Source organism: Leptonychotes weddellii, chromosome 10, assembly GCF_054177405.1.
Source record: "Leptonychotes weddellii isolate Sample4059 chromosome 10, ASM5417740v2, whole genome shotgun sequence".
Taxonomy (NCBI): domain Eukaryota; kingdom Metazoa; phylum Chordata; class Mammalia; order Carnivora; family Phocidae; genus Leptonychotes; species Leptonychotes weddellii.
In genome coordinates this window covers 5004816-5021768 of record NC_138378.1, presented here as the reverse complement: position 1 = coordinate 5021768, position 16953 = coordinate 5004816, and the positions used below count along the sequence as shown (strand labels likewise).

Genomic DNA, 16953 nt, shown 5'->3' with positions numbered 1-16953 from the left:
CCTGTTTCAAGGACTTGTCAATGGGCTGTAGATAGTAAGGAAATGTAATCATTTTCCTTCCACCTTTGTTTTCTGCATCAAACATGATCCTCCAGAGGGCTGCTGTATGGTCAGCTGTCTTGTACCCAAGATGCTACAGGTCCGGGGAGACAAACATTGGGCTTTTCAGTTGGCAATGTTCAGTCTGGGTTGGAGAAGCGGGTTTCTGGGAAGGGTACCCGGGGCACGTGGGATATAAGAGCCTGCTCTGGTGCCTGGAAGTTAGCCTTTCCTGCATCCCTATCTTCCTGTTCCTTTGCTCTCCACCCTTGGGCAAGAATGTAGAGGCCAAATTGCAAAAGGTCCACCTCGGTGTCAAGTGAATTCTTGAGACGGGGCAGCTGAGCCCCGCCCACAGAACTCATCCCCCCTTTCCGTCCCTCCCCCCGCCCGCCCCGAAACCACCTTCTCGGCACCCACATCCCCAGGGGCCGCGGCCACTGCGAGACTTCTGGGGGATGGGGTGGGGTATCCAGAAACCTGTATTATTAGCAGGTTGATTAAGGTTAAACCTTAATTAAGCAGCTTTAGCACAGCCCCTAGTAGAGGAAGCAGCTCTCTGAAGGAGAAAGTGTCCTCTGTGGGAGGAAGTCAAGTTGGGCCAGCCTGAGTCACTGTGCATATTTGTGATGCAGCGAGTGCTGCAGAATTCATTGGGGAGGGGACTTGTAATGAGCTGCCATGTTTCCTCTCGCCAGGCTTAAATTAATTTCTTCAAATGTTCCCGTTAGTTAACAATGACTGATAGAGTGAAGATATTATTAATAAAAATTAGGTACCCAGCTCGGGAATGGACTTTTGTTCGTGCCTCAGCACTTAGCAAAGGGCAAGTGGAAAAGGGTATTTTCAGCAGCTTGAGGTTGGAGTGAGTCGGGCAGGTGGAGAATGATTCTAGCCATTCATCAGCGCTGTCAAGACCCGTCTCCCACCAGAAGTGTTTACCACTATTCACAATGAGCTCCCGCGTTCTGCTAATAGGAGCCTGTTCGGCCGTAACTCAGGGCTTTTTAAAACGGCTTAGGCTCTATGCAGTGCACCTACTTCATCGAAGGCGCGTCCGTCTCCCGGCTCTTGATGCTCGCAGTTATGAGAAAGCGCCGTGGGACTTCCAGAAAAGTAAACGACGCAGCTCAGACAAACGCCTGCTCAGGGTGGCTTCGAGTGAGTCCAAGCAGTACGTGCTCTGGGGAGCTGATGAGTGGGGGAGCTGCAGCATCGGGAGTGAGAAAGGAGCCGGCTCTTCCGCACGCATAATAACATAAATCTGAGTCAAGGAAATGAGAGAGAAGACGAGGAGCCAGGAAAGCGTGTGGAAAAAGTTAAACAGAAACCAGATGTGATACTGCCATCATTCTATGGTTAGGGATTTATTAGGGAGCGGGTACATTTATTGGGTATATTTACTGTCGGCACAGTGCACTTGGTGCTTAGTGATTGGTGTCTCCCGTGTGTGTAGGACTTGTCCCCCGGACATTGGCTGAGCACCTACTACGTGCCAGGCGTGGCTTGAGGTGTGGAAGATGTTGAAGGAAGGGAGAACCCAGACTCCTAGAAGTTCGGGGACTTTGCCTTTGCTTTCTTGTCCCCTCCTTCCCGTGCCTAGCACCCCAGAGAATTCAATCGTTAAGCCAGTAAAAGAATCTGCGCCCATAAAGATGGTGCTTTGTTCCTTCGGGCATTTATGAGTGTTGGCTCAATGCTGCCAACGCTGTTGTCCAGTTACCAGATCTGATCCTCATGACTGCCCCACGAAGCAAGTACTGTAATTGTCCTCGGCTAACAGCAGAGGGAACCGAGGAAGCAAAGAGAGGGTGTGAGTTGACGAGGGCCACGTGGTCAAGAGACGAATGCAAGTGTTTGCCTGGGGCGTGCATGCCGTTGGCTACATTTCACTGCCTCCCCAAGGACACCATGGGCCCTATCTGCTAGATCGAAGTGTGGAGCCAGTCCCTGTTTCTGATGACCTTAATGGCCAGATAGAATCAATTGCTACGTGAGGTTGATCGGCCTCTGTATGGGAGTCGGCGTCTGAAAGCCCCTCCCTGCGACCGCTCTCCAGCCTGGAACGGTTGGCCCTGTTGCCTTCAGAGTGAGCCCACGGGGCTGGGCAGCTGAGGCCAGACCCTGAGACATGACCAGGCCCTAGACCCTGCCGGTCCCGGCCCACGCCAGCTCTGGACAAGGCAGAGAAGGGTTCAGAAAGAGGGCTCTTACCTCACAGCTTCCTTGCTCAAGCCAGGAAACGAAAATGGGCATAATCTCACCCGCTTTCAGCAGAAGAACTGCAGGACAGAAGTCAACCTGATTGGAAATGAAAGGATCACAGAGTCTACTGCGCACGGAGGGCCCCCCACCCACTGCCTCCCAGGCTCCTGCCTCAGACACCAACTTCCTGACAAGAGGAATTGTCCCCGCCCCTGTGGGCTGGTGACTCCGTGCACCCATCGCAGATTTCTCATGCCTCCACAACAATCACACTTTTTCTTTAAATATCCAAAACACAAAAATGAATGTTTCTTTTCCCCTTTACCACTTAGTTTACTTGGTTATCTCTTCAGAGCGATGCAGGCCAGTTTGGGGAAGGGGGCTTACGGGCAGGCATCTTTTCCCACCAGACTCTGGTCCTTGTTCACACAAACAGGGTTTTCTGCATGTGAGACAGGCTTTGCTTCTGTTCCAGGATATGAGAACAGCAGTCCTGGGGGGCCTCAATTTCTATATAATTCAACTTGGAAAGATTTCAAGGCTCCACAGCTAAGTTAGAACCCCCCCCCCCAGCCCCTGATGAGATGCGCTGGCTGGACCCCCCACCCCGGGGACTGTGTCATTGAGTCTCCGTGGTATGAATCCTCCCCCCCCTTGGGAGAGGAGCTGAGAGTGTGTTAAGATTTACTGAGTTTCAGGAATTATTCCCAGCACGGACCAGAAAAGGCATTTTCGTTCTGAGCCCCCACATTACAGGCAAGGGGAAGAATTTGCATAGTTATCAGTGAGCACAAGGGGAGGGTGGTGTTCAGTTCCAGAGGGGCTATCATTATTTCCAATTGAGTTAACTGTGCCACAAAGTGGATCCATTTTCTCGCTGCGAAATAAGTGTGTTGGATTGTTTTTGTGGTAACTATGCAATTAGTTCTTTTTGCCCCCATACTTTGCCGGGCGCTGCAGTCTTTTCTGGGTGAGTGTTTTGGGAACAGTATTTCACGGCAAACCTGTTCTCACTCTGCATGTTGCAGACTGAGAACATGGGCTGGCTTCCTCTGTAGTTCCTGAAGTCAGCCCTGGGAGGCAGAAGGGCCATCTCAGGTTAGAAATGAGGAAACGGAGATCGTCGAGGAGAAACAACCCGTCCGGGGACATCTGTCCCTCTGCTCATCTAGAACGAGCTCTTACGTAGGTCATTCTGGAGAATGGACGAGAGTACACAGATCCACAGGGCCCTGCCACACAGCTAACACCGTCCACACTAAAAGTCCTATGCCAACAAAGCTTTGAAACAAAAAGGAAGGTGGGATGTTGGTGATTTGGGCCAAAACCTGGGTCTACAGCATGCAACCTGAGGGGGAGAGCTAAGCCAGAGTTCTAAAAACTTAGGGCCAATGTGAGTTTTTCATTTTGTTTTGTCTTATCCCCATTAGCCGTCTTTTCCCACCCAATGTAGTTGTGTACCTACACCACCTGGCCTGTGATATTGACCTCCCATTTTATTTTATTTTAAGATTTTATTTATTTATTTGAGAGAGAGAGAGCCAGAGACAGAGCACAAGCAGGGGGAGCAGAGGGAGAGGGAGAGGCAGACTCCCCACTGAGCAGGGAGCCTGACGTGGGACTCGATCCCAGCACCACGGGATCATGACCTGAGCCAAAGGCAGACGCTTCACCAACTGAGCCACCGAGGCACCCCTGACTTCCCATTTTAACAGGAACAAAGACCTCCCTGGCCTCTGACATGAAGAGAGGCTTAGCAAACACAGTGTCACCAGTCTTCCAAAGTAGGTGAGAGGGAAATAAGATGAGACCAAAGCCACCGCCGATCTCAGAATCTGTGACGGCAAATGTGAGTGGCGATAACCCAACAGGACTTTATGGCTGGAAACGGCCTTGGTGCGTATCTTATCCACCTGTACGCTGTGCAGGCGAAGAGGGTGGTCTGATTCCCAGGGGAGCTGGCTCTGGAGTCAACCCAGGGCTCCTGAGTCTGGGTTCTGTGCCGACTGGGAGAGGGATCCTCGTCTCACTTAGGATGTGTTGGGCGGCAGACTACAGACCATTCCACCCAAGGGGCTTGGGCAAAGCGGTGTCACTGTCTCACACGGCCTCGGGTAGAGAGCAATGGGGGGCAAACCACGCGAGCAGTTCTAGAATCTGCTCGTCCTGACTTTGAGGGCAACTCAGCCGTCGTGGCCCGGTGCTGCGGCCTCTGTCTCAGTGTTGGCGTCCCGCAGAGATGACACTGCTCTCTGAAGGGCGAAGTCATTCACCGGATGGATGTGGCATCTCACACTGGAGTCCATCCACCCTGTGAATCATTTCTGCATGGCCAGAGCTCCTTTATGCCTCTCCATAAACCTGACAGAGACATCGCCGAAGAAAATCAACAAGATTTTATGGAGTCACTATTTCCATGGGTCACTAATGATTGAAATGGGAGATAACCAGCCCTCTGAAAAGGTTCTAACACCTGGTTATTAACATTCATTGAACACGTCTTGGGGGCACATCTTTGTGGCAAAAATCATGCTTTATTAACATGCACCCAGCACAGTGGTTTACCTCTAGATTCATTTTTATTTCTTCGTCGTGGAAAGAATATACAAACAACATCGTCACCCTCCTGAAGGAAGATTCTCAAATGATAGAAATTGTCGTCTCTGCTGGGTGAGTGTGCATGCAGCCCACGATCAAGGTCTGGAGACATCGCAAGGCCATTGAGAGAAGTGGAAAGGATTAGGTCATGGGGTGATGGTTGAGTAGGAGGGTGTGGGATACCTGCCTGCATCCTAGAGAGGGCTTCTGATAAACCTCCCCCATACACCTGCTCCCTACACCTGTTCATTGTTCCCACATTCTTCAAAATAAAAGATTGGGCTACAGAATCTTTTTTGTTTCTTAATTGAGGCAAAATGCACATAACATAAACCCAACCATCTTGAAGTGTACAATTCAGTGGCCTTTAGTACAGTCACAGTGCTGTGTGCATCCCCCACCTCTGTCTAGTCCCAAGACATTGTCATCATCCCCAGAGGAGACCCCCTACCCATTAAGCTGGATTAACGTAACATTTTAAGGACCCTTTCAATTACATGATTCTATGGCTCCAAAATAGAAACTCAACTCATTCAACTGTAAAAATACCCTCCAGACTGCAAAGACGTTAGGATTACCCCATAAATGGAGAACATGTAAATACTTGTCCCTAACAAACACACCTGGGATTGCGCTGGCAAATGATTCCATGGCAGGTCATGGTACAGATGAACATGTTTTCTCGCTGTTTGGAAACTTCCATGGCTGGGCCAGTCCATGCCCACGGAGTAGCATCCTGGCAACAGAGACCAGAGTTGACTTGCGCATAGACCTTTGGCTCCAGCACAAGACATGCGATTTACACCGCTAGTTTCTTATCACCTTCTGGAAAACAACCTTCCCTTTCCGTCTTTACCAAGAAAGGGTCATGCTTTCCTACGAGTTCAGATTCCTGAACTGAGGGGCATTTTGTGGTCACCCCGATCAGTGGTGGGATGGAGAGGGGAGGCCCTGATCTTGCAGTTAAGAGCCTCAGCTTGGGAAAATGTCCTATTTGCATCCTCTGGGTCTCAGCTGTTTCACTTCTCCAAGGAAGGAATTGGTTGTGATTGGTGGATTCCCAGTGTGTTTTGGCTGTGGAATTCCTTGTTCAAACAAAGACCCAGTATGGAAGCCTGATACACACCACAGATGAAGTCAGGACTGCTGTGCGTGAGAAGGCTCTGGGAACGTCTCACTGGGTCTCCCCCTCCCTGCCGTGCTGTGGGGTGTCTCAGTGGAATCCACCTTCCCCCACAATCCCTCCGAGCATCTCTTAGTTCTGCAGGAAGTCCGCACACTGGTGTTGATGGTCTTTGGAATTCCTGCCTGTTTGTTTTTAATTGGCTCTCAGATAACGAAGAAACCACCAATATATGTCTCCATCAAACTGTCCTCAGCATCCTTTGTGAGACCCCACCTAAGTGCATGGTTTCCTTTCCACTGTTTACCTGGAAGGCAGCCGTTCCCCGCCCCCACCCTTACCTGCTCACACCATTTGAGTCTTGGCAGCTCTAGACAGCCATCTGGTTTCCATGCTAGCCTTCTCCGCTGCCCCACTCCACACAGGCTTTCCAGAGTCCTGCTCGCTCCTTCCTTGGACCCTGGGGACAGCCAGCCCGCAGCTTCCACAGCTACACGTGTGTGTGGAACCTCACAAGGAGAAGTGAAGACGTTAACTCTGGGGTTTGAAACTATTTTTTTTTTCCAGTGTCTACTGTTTCCTTCTCCTTCTTCCAACAAAAACAATTTTGTCTGGGTTCCACTTTTTATATGTTGCTAAAAAGAGGAGCAGTCTTGCACCTTCAGCCACCCTTGAAAAATTAGGGGGTCCCCATGGCGTTTACCCCAGAAATGACAAATGCAGCTCACACCGGGAGACCATCTCTAGTTGCAAAGACCCCTTTGGGGCAGGCAGCCTCCCCTGGGGTCCTATCAACAGAAGGCTAAGTGAACTTTGTCCATACTTCTGCCCTGCATCCTCGACACCCTCGCTTCTGTCTGCATCACCCTCTTCTAACAAATTCAGCACTTTCAGGTTAATCTGCAACCCAATGTTTGCCTTTCCACGTTATTTTGATGAGGGACAGTTGCAAAGGACTCATGCCAACCTTCCTTGAGGTCAGTGTGGGTAATTAAGCAGTTGGCCAAGGGACGATGGTGGCCCACTGCTCCTACATTTTAATTGAGCTAGCTATTTCTCTCCAGGAAGATTCTGAACATAAACACCTTGAATTTATGGTTAGCATTTAGAACTGCAAATAAGTTCTGGTTTCTCATTTTTGTTTTCAATCAATATACTCTTCAAGGGAATGAAAGCCATCAGTTTTATCAGCAAAATGGGAATCTCTACCCATTTGGTGAGATGGACCGCATTGGCATAAATGCGTGTGTTTGCGTGTTTATGGCCGTGCATTTGAATGGCTAATTTCACTGGTGTCAGATGCTAAGAAAGTGTCCCTCAGCAACTGAGCATTACGTTGTGGTTGAATTTAGACATGACACAAACTTATATGGTTGACAGCGCCACTAGGGATGAATTCCAGTCACCTAAATGGGAAATAATTTTATACTACATGAAAATCTCTCATATGGTGTTTATACTGAGAGATTCATTGGGTTGAATAAGAATCTGAGTAAATGAGACATTGCAATGGGTTGATAATTTCGGTGGAAGATGGTGACATGTGTATACCTAATGTTGCTGTGGGAACTAAGGCTTACTGGGTAGTCCTTTAGATACTCTTGGTCTGAGATTGCCATTCCCAGAATCTTGTATTTCTGCAGCTCCTTACAGACACAGTCACAGAATTATCTCTGCATATCCCATGCTGGCGGCAGGCAAATCCCGACCCAGCCTCAAGGTGCCCACTGACTGCACTGTTGGGTTGCCTGCAGAGAGTGGAGGCCTGGCCCTGTGCTCCTGACTTCTTACCCAGTGCTCTCGAAATGCCAGCAAACAGCTCCAGAGTTCATTAAATTGGACTGAAATTCTTACGGCTTGCAGAGCAAATTCTTTATAGCCGGCATAAAGGTCTCATTGCTCAAGCGTAATCTAGCAAAACCACCAAGCCCCCTTCACTCCCCAGACGCTCAGACTTGCAAGGGCAATGAGAAGTGTGTAGTTATCTCTGCGGGTAACTGCATCCAGCCCAGAAACTGCTTAGAGAATACATGGGAAGTTCCAGAAAAGGAAATGGCACCTCACAAGGGACACTATGGTGGGGTGATCCAGAGCCCCGCTGGCTTATGTTCCAATCTACCCTCGATCACCCTACAACCAGGAGCTGGGAGTAGCCACTTGGACTCTCTATGCCTCAGTTTCCTTGTCTGTTCATTGGCTGTTCATAGGCTCCGGCTCAGAAGGTGGCAATGTGTCAGTTGATGCAAAGCATCTAGAACAATGCTTGGCATTCCCTCGTTCGGGGCCTACTATATGCTGGGAACTGTACATACAAAAATTAACAAAATAGGCAGAGATTCCTGCCCTCGCAGAGTTTATATTGGGGGGGGCACACAGGGGACGCTCGGTAAGATTATTAGCCCCCAGCGAGGTCTGACTTTTGCCAATGAGCCATGTGTTCACTTACATTTGGGCACATCCTTCCCCTAGGTCTTGACTGTGTTCTGCCACCCAGCAGGACACAAAATGTGCTGCCAACAACCCTTGCTGTCCAGGAGGTGCCCCCACCAGCCTTGCAGGGTCCCACCTGCCTGTGGGTAGGAGGACAGAGTGTCTGACATCAGCAGTGAACTGGGTCAAAGTTTAGTCAATCACAAGTTGTGTAAGAACTTGCTGTGGCTGGTCTGGGGACAAAGGCCTCCCAGCACTCATTAACAACTATCTGTTCAATGATTATCTCCCTGGGGCTTACTGTGGTGAGCCAGTCCCGAAGCATGACGGACTGTGGCCCTGATCCATAGTCCTGCCCCTGACGTCAGAGACGAGCCTCCCTGGGTGTAGCCGAGGGGTGGGGCCTTTGTCCTCCGTGGGATTTAAGGCCAGGAGCTTCTGCTACCAAACAGCAAACGGGGCCCTCCCACTGGGAACGCACGTCCACCAGCGGGAAGAACCTCAAAAGAAACCCTTGGATCTCTCATCGAGATCTTCCGAAAAGAAGAAAGGTAGGTAGAGATATCTAACTGACATTTCTAGAGATAACACAAACTCGTTTTCTTTTCTCCTTAAGAGCTATGATTGTCTTGTGAGGCGCCGCCCAATGAAGTATGTTAAGTTTCTTTGAGGGCGTCTGTTACTTTGTTCAAGAAGCTGTGTTTTCTCTTTCAGGGAATTTTGGCATCCGTGGTCCTTAGCACGACCCTGCAGAGATGCCTCCTCAGCTCCAAAACGGCCTCAACTTCTCAGCCAAAGTCATCCAGGGCACCCTAGACAGCCTGCCCCAGGCGGTGAGAGCATTCCTGGAGAGCAGCGTCAGGCTGTGCCAGCCTGAGCATATCCACATCTGTGATGGCTCCGAGGGGGAGAACCAGCAGCTGCTGGACCAAATGGAAGGAGAGGGCATGATCAAGAGGCTGCAGAAGCTCAACAACTGGTAAGCCAGCCCCCAGCCTCTGCGTTCACACCCTCCCCTTTGCCACCGCGGGGCAGCTCCTGCAAGAGGTGGACGAACACCCGGTGGGGGCTGGGGTGGGTTGTTGACTCTTGAAAAACTTAATGAAATGGTGGAACCATACAGACTTCAGTGTAATGACATTCATCGAGCGGCTCAAGTCTGCAATGAGATGGTACATACAAACACTCTTTGCAAACTAAATCCCTGATAGAAATGACAGTCAGACCTGCTCTGTCCTAAAAGACAAGCTCGTAGTCTAGCAAATGTCTCCTTGACGGCGCCCCAGCTGGTGTGGTTGTCCACAGTTATGGGACATCGTCAGTGTGCCCGGCCTCTGCTCGGTGTGGGAAGAGCACAGTAACGAATGGGACCGGCCCATTCAGACAGGACACTTGGCTGAAGGGAATCCCAGGCACAGATGCAATGCAAGATGGCGGCACTTCCCTCTCCATTCCTAACCTGTGTTTTTTTTATGTTTGCAGCTGGTTGGCTCTCACTGACCCCAGGGATGTGGCCAGAATTGAAAGCAAGACAGTCATCATTACCCAAGAGCAAAGAGATACCATGCCCATCCCCAAAACTGGCCTCAGCCAACTAGGTCGCTGGATGTCAGAGGAGGACTTTGAGAAAGCGTTCAAAGCCCGATTTCCAGGGTGCATGAAAGGTGAGTGAGACATTTGTTTGACTGGGAAAAATCAAATAAAGCAAAGGCAAACATTATTATGTCATCCTAATGGTAATTACGACAGCCATGAACACTCCTATGGCCTCAGATAGCTTTAAATTCATGTATGAAACTGGCAGCATATTGAAAATGTCTGGCTCACTACTGGGATTTAGGATAGCTTGGCAGAACCCAGTTGCATGTTTATGAAAACTCTTTCATTTTGGCATTCCATTCACTTTCTAGTGGAGTCTTCAAAATCGGGTGTGGGGGTTGCTGGTAGCAAGGGTGTGATGCTGTTAGCGGGGACCATGAGACTAGGCTCACCTGCTCTGTGGTTGCGGGGTCATTTCTCACCGGTTCCCATCTACTGGCCCCCACAGGTCGCACCATGTACGTGATCCCATTCAGCATGGGGCCCCTGGGCTCACCACTGTCGAAGATCGGCATCGAGCTGACGGATTCACCCTACGTGGTGACCAGCATGCGCATCATGACACGGATGGGCACAGCCGTCCTGGAAGCTCTGGGGGACGGGGAATTCGTCAAGTGCCTCCATTCTGTGGGATGCCCTTTACCTTTAAAAAGTAAGCATATTATTTCAGAATTGGAAGCTCAAGCAACAAATGAGCTTAGCCTTAAACCCCGGGCCTTTGCTCTGGGGATCTCCAGGTGGGGATGTGGCATGCTCACCCGCGATGTGTCCTCCTGTGCAGAGCCTTTGGTGAACAACTGGCCGTGTAACCCAGAGCTGACACTCATCGCGCACCTGCCTGACCGCAGGGAAATCATCTCCTTTGGGAGTGGGTACGGCGGGAACTCGCTCCTTGGGAAGAAGTGCTTTGCCCTCAGGATGGCCAGCCGGCTGGCTAAGGAAGAGGGTTGGCTGGCGGAACACATGCTGGTAAGATGTGGGAAGTTCTGCAGGCACAAGGTGGGGACTCGGAGGTGGGGGCACGGAGGTCTGAGTATGTACGGAAGTGCATCTCCCATTAGGCAAGACCTGACCCGCCCCGAGGAGGACAGATTTAGAAATCCCACCAATGATTATTAATGCTTCTTTTGAAGCACTTCAAATGCAATGGGACCAATGGAGCTCCTTTAGACTTTATTATTTAAAGAGTTCGTTTTGATACCTAAAGACATAGATCTTGGGAACCTCTTTTTGGGGGGCTTCTGGGCACTCTCCTAGACTGAGCCACTGACCACCAGGAGGGACAGGAAGGAACAGATTAAGGAGGAATCTTGTCCCCAACAGATCCTGGGCATAACCAGCCCCAAGGGCCAGAAGAAGTACTTCGCAGCAGCCTTTCCCAGTGCCTGTGGCAAGACCAACCTGGCCATGATGAACCCCAGCCTCCCTGGGTGGAAAATAGAGTGTGTGGGTGATGACATCGCCTGGATGAGATTTGACCAACAAGGTGACTCTTTTAGGCCCAACGGTTGACAATAATAATTGGACCTAAGCAAACTTTTGGCTTTTAAGGTGTGCCAAATCCTGCCAAATCCAGTGTTTGGATTTTTAAGTTAGTTATTTCACATCTTGCAAAGCCTTAGGAATATGTATTGTGTAAGCATTCTTTAATTTAATATAGACTCTGGATTGAAATCGAGCCATATGTTGCTACTTGTTGACACAATCAATTTGTTAAAATAGTACTGGTAGAAATGGGACGAGGAAGAAAGGGTTGTAAAAGTGTGAAAGTAGAAAATAATGCTCGGATGAGAAAAGAGAAATCTCTTCTGGGGAGGAGGGGGAAAAAAAAAAGACTTGAGAATTTGGTGCAAAAATTAGCCTGGCCAGAGCTGAGAATATATGTTGGGCTTTGTTTGGCATTCACTTCTACTTCTCTGGTTTAAAACTTTGCAGGTAACTTAAGGGCTATCAACCCAGAAAATGGCTTTTTTGGTGTGGCTCCCGGAACCTCTGTGAAGACCAACCCCAACGCCATCAAGACCATCCAGAAGAACACCATCTTCACCAATGTGGCCGAGACCAGTGATGGGGGCATTTACTGGGAAGGTATCGACCAGCCGCTAGCCCCAGGCATCAGGATCACTTCGTGGAAGAACAAGGAGTGGACCCCCCAGGATGGTGAGCCCCCTCTGGAGGCCCCGGGGCTCTAGCCTACAAGCACTACTTGTCTGGACAAGACCCTAAGGGGCCTCTCCTCTCTTGCTATTGTAGGGGAACCTTGTGCCCATCCCAACTCACGCTTCTGCACCCCTGCCAGCCAGTGCCCCATCATTGACCCCGCCTGGGAGTCTCCGGAAGGGGTGCCCGTTGAGGGCATCATCTTTGGGGGCCGCCGACCTGCTGGTGAGGCTCTCCTTCGTTCGGCCTGGGGATGTGGGTGTGTTGGCTTCCAGGGGACATCCATGGAATCTCTCCTTTCTCATGACCTTGTCAGAGGGTGCCAAAGATCTCCAGCTTCCAAAAAGCCAGGATAATTGGCAAGGCACCGAGAGCCTTTCTGGATCCTTGACCTAAAGGCGCTCGATCCAGTTAAACTTTCTGTTGTGTAGCCTCGGTGGTATATTTGTGCACTTTCGTTTTGGGGGCGTGGGGACAAAATCAGCTCAGTTAGAAAGACACCGTTCGGCCGTGTCCTTCCGTTCTGTGAGATGTCATTGCCAGCCAAAGGGTCTGTGTCCAAGCCTTTAAGGGATGATCCTTTTCTCCCGCTACAGGTGTCCCCCTGGTCTATGAAGCTCTCAGTTGGCAACACGGAGTTTTTGTGGGGGCGGCCATGCGATCAGAGGCCACAGCGGCTGCAGAACACCAAGGTAAATCAAAGGGAAGAATCTACGACCACAGAGAGTGACTGGCCTGCTCTCTGTCTCTCTGTCTGTCTCTGCTAGTCCGTATGTGTAGTGCGAGAGAGACAAAGCCACGCGTGCTTATGTCAACAATAAATGGTACCGATATTGCCCTATGAGAGCATTTACCAGCACCACCCCCCTCTCTGTTAATAGGCAAGATCATCATGCACGACCCCTTTGCCATGCGGCCCTTCTTTGGCTACAACTTTGGCAAATACCTGGCCCACTGGCTCAGCATGGCCCAGCGCCCAGCAGCCAAGCTGCCCAAGATCTTCCATGTCAACTGGTTCCGGAAAGACAAGGAAGGCAAATTCCTCTGGCCAGGCTTTGGTGAGAACTCCAGGGTGCTGGAGTGGATGTTCAACCGCATCAGTGGGGAAGCCAGCGCCAAGCTCACGCCCATCGGCTACGTCCCCGAGGAGGGGGCCCTGAACCTGACAGGCCTGGGGGACATCAACACGAAGGAGCTCTTCCACCTCTCCAAGGAGTTCTGGGAGAAGGAGGTGGAAGACATCCAGAAGTACCTAGAGGAGCAGGTTAACACCGATCTCCCCTGTGAAATCGAGAGAGAGGTCCTTGCCCTGAAGCAAAGGATCAGCCAGATGTAATCAGACCCAAGGGCTTCACCTGTGAAATCACCCCCCTCTCCAGTCCATGAGAGATGCTGGGAGGAAGAGCGAGTGGGACGTCCTGAACCGACACCACCCGTCCTACTGTAATGACCACATGGATGAGCAGATTCAGGTTTCAGATAAGACCACAGAGTATAGGCTAGTAACTGTGAGATCAGGGAGGGAAATCTTAGCATGTCTCCAAAATTCACTCTCCAATGCACATTTGTTCAACCCCGAAGACACTATGCATTAGACTTTTTTTTTTTTTTTTTTTATCACTGTAGCTCTATCAGTTAGCTGGAATGCACCGATAAAATACTTGAGCTGTATAGATGGGTGTGTGAATGTGTGTGTGTGTGTGTGTGTGTGTGCGCGTGTGTGTCTGTATTTCTTGTTATCTAAGATGTATATAATACCTTTGGAAAAATCTTGGGCAAGATTCTCCACTAGTTGTTGCTAGAAAGAAAGGTTGCTTTATTATTAATATGTGTGTTTAAATTATTTTTATATGCCCTTGTTACTTACCTTGATGTAATTCCAATTTTTTCCCCTAACTCTTCTTGGAAAAATTACAAAATAAACTTTTGTAGAGAAGATGGATTCATTTGCTTGGTTTTTCTTATCTGGGCCACCAAGAAGCAAGGAATTCTCTGACGAAACATCGTGTGGTCGGAACCCCCTCCAAAGGAGGTGGGGACATCAGGATCGTCCCTAAGGAGGGAGTGAGCTGGGGGGGGGGGCGAGATGGAGGAACAGAAAGGAGCCAGATGGGAATTGGGGGCAGAGAGAATGTCACCCAAGGGTACCGCAGCACCACAGTTTGGGTTTTCTGAATTAACCACCAGTTAGTGTCTAGAAGCCACTAGTCAGTGTCATTAAATGGTAGGTCTTGTGTCACTAAGTGGGAGAATTTAAAATGTGCTTTTTGGCAAAAGTTTGGGTCTGGGGGCTCAGCCTCCCATATTGAGGAAATTGAGGCCAATTTCACGGGCTTTTGTCAGTAAACTTTTTGACCAACGCTTTTCTCAACTGTCATCCACAAGGGAGGAGAGTAGAGAGAAAGCCAAGCGGAGTTCCATGGTGCGAGCATTCATTGAGCGCCTTCTGTATACTGAGCAGTGTGCCAACTGTGGGTGGCCCTGAGAGAAACAGGGGGCGTGGTTTGGCCTCAAGCCCTCACCTGGTCCCTGGGCTTACAGGTTTGTTGGGTGGTCAGGAACAACGCAAACGACCCCGAAGCTGGGTTTGGCACATGCATTCGGCAGATAAACACGGCGTCCTCGGCCTGCTGTCTCCCCGTCCAGACACAGGCAGTGAGCGCGGCTTGACCCCTCACCCTTCCAGCGAGCTGCGTGTTCTCAGATTAATCACCACACCCTGGCATCTCGGCTTTCCTTGCTTCCACTGCCTGCAAACTCGCTCATTGCCCTAAACTCCTTGGTGCCTTGCTCCGCATGGAAGGTGAAGCCGAGAGCATCTCAATCTCATAGATGGGGAAACTGAGGCCAGGAGCGTCCCTCAGAGCTGGGAAACGGCAACCAGAGCGTTCTTTCGCTTTAAAGAGCCGAGCGCTGACCCAGCTCTCCCGACAAAGTGTCATGTTCTAATGCCAAAACAACTGATGGGGAAAAAACCGTTTAATGCAATTAAATGTTATCGCTGTATTAATTTAAATTGGTGGCTTTCAAACCTGTTTTTTTCTTTTCGCAGCAGAACCCTTGCTTGGCATGTGCTCTGACTCAGAAACCGAATGTCTGAGGGAGACAAAGCAGGGGAGCGTCCACCCCAGGCTGGGGAGAGCTGGGACCCAGGGTACCGGGCTTCTGTTTTTCTGCCCCCTGCTGGGCTCCGAGCGTTTCCTCCCCCACCCCACCCCTGGAAGCCAAGGGGCTTCCAGGTAGAGTTTGGGGGCCATTGTTAAGATGCCCTGTTCTGGGCCTTCAGCAGGCTTCTGATCCTCATGGCAAAGCTGGCCATCTCGGAAGATGTTACATCCCTGCGCAGCATCATCCACGTGCCCAGCGCACTGGCATGTGACCACGTTGCCACCAGGCCCTGGGAGTCTGGGGAGCAGCCCAGAAGGAGTGCCTTAAACAGAAAAAAAGTGTTCAAGGAAACACAAGGACTCAACCCTTGCCTTTGGCCCTTGACTCACTTTCCCCAAACGGTGCCAACTGTGTTCCATCCACCTGCAGGTCCTGGTTTCTGTGCTGGGACCTCTGACTACAATAACGAAGGACGCAATGACCTTGTTTGCCCATGTTACCACGTGGTGCCCCGGTCCCTGCAAGGCAGAAAGACAGACAAAGCCCAGGTGGTTTGTGGGTGTGGATTCCTGGTCTGCCCCCTCCCAGCACACACGAGCCCAGACCAACTAGGGCTGATACCTTCCACCGGAATCCAACGTGGGTGCTGCCCTCTGGCCCCCGTGGGTTCCTGGAGTTGTGCTGGAGACTGGGTTAAAGCCCAGAATACAGTAGGTACACAGCAGATACTGAAAAGGGACGACAGAGCTGCTTTTAAGCTCACTCGAGGCAGCCAGGGGCAGCGGGGCAGATGGGCGGGGTGGGGCCTGCCAGGGGCACGTTTGGGGCTCACAAGTTTTTACTCTTCTTACCCTCTCTCCTCAGGTCCATCCTCACCCAGAGCCCCCAGGCTGCCCACTCGCCCCTCTGGGTGCCACACAGCATGCTCCTTCTAAAGCTTTAAGACCACCGGGCACGGGCCCTGGAGGTTCCCTTGACCTGCTCCCTTGCAGAGGGCACACGATCACGACCTTGGCCATCACGGTCACCAACTGCGGTAAATAAGGCACCAGGTTCTATCATCTATGGGAAAGGGCCTGCCTTCCCCCACCTGCCCCCGCCCTCCTGCTTTTCCCAGGGGGCAGTAAACACTGGCGACCTTGGACACATCCCAGTTCGACCTCTGGCCAGTGGTGTCACCCAAAGTGACATTTATCGGTGTCATAGGACAATAACACCCTTGCTGGGGTCTGACGGGGATAAAACAAAACAACCCAGCTCAGCATGGACTCTGGGGTCCGGAGGGTCTGGGTGTGAGTCACCAGCGTACTCTCCGGTGATTGCACAAAACTCCGAGCCTCATTTCCCCAACTGTAAAATGGGCACCATGACCGTACCTTCTCAGGGGGCTGAGGAGGTCAAATGGGATGATGTGAGGAAGGGGCCTGACACTCAGCAGGCACGTGTTTGCTCTGCTCTAGGTCTTTACTGTGGGCTGAGCTCATGCAACACCAGGGACGGGGAGCTCGCTGTCCCTCACGGCAGCTGGCCCATGGCTGACCAGCCCTGGGTTCCTGAGTGGCTCTGGGGGGCTGTCCCTGGGAAGGACACAGGGTCGCTGGGGGCAGGCTTGGGGGGCACACATGGACCCAAGCAGCCGCCACCCAGGCCAAGGTGGGAACAGGACCAGCCCTCACTCCCCTCGGGGCTGA

General features: G+C 51.0%; 1 protein-coding gene and 1 long non-coding RNA gene across 3 annotated transcripts; one reads left to right on the top strand and one right to left on the bottom strand.

Annotated features, from left to right (window-relative positions):
* Nucleotides 1-3719: 3719 nt before the first annotated feature.
* Nucleotides 3720-7017, bottom strand: LOC115938855 (uncharacterized). Its single transcript, XR_004073865.2, has 4 exons — nucleotides 6307-7017; nucleotides 5466-5578; nucleotides 4810-4944; nucleotides 3720-4605 (listed from the first exon to the last, which is right to left on the bottom strand). It is a non-coding gene; the product is annotated as an uncharacterized LOC115938855 (long non-coding RNA).
* A 1786-nt stretch (nucleotides 7018-8803) lies between these two features.
* PCK1 (phosphoenolpyruvate carboxykinase 1) lies at nucleotides 8804-14090 on the top strand. 2 transcript variants are annotated; one of them, XM_006751638.3, is made up of 10 exons: nucleotides 8804-8946; nucleotides 9110-9374; nucleotides 9878-10059; nucleotides 10443-10646; nucleotides 10776-10963; nucleotides 11318-11480; nucleotides 11930-12154; nucleotides 12248-12379; nucleotides 12751-12846; nucleotides 13036-14090. In XM_006751638.3, the coding sequence occupies exons 2-10, from the start codon at nucleotides 9151-9153 to the stop codon at nucleotides 13488-13490; spliced, it is 1869 nt and encodes a 622-aa protein (XP_006751701.2). In that variant the 5' UTR covers nucleotides 8804-8946; nucleotides 9110-9150; the 3' UTR covers nucleotides 13491-14090. The 2 variants fall into 2 exon arrangements, with proteins under 2 accessions (XP_006751701.2, XP_081688661.1); XM_081832535.1 differs by lacking the exon at nucleotides 12248-12379.
* The last annotated feature ends 2863 nt before the right edge of the window (nucleotides 14091-16953 follow it).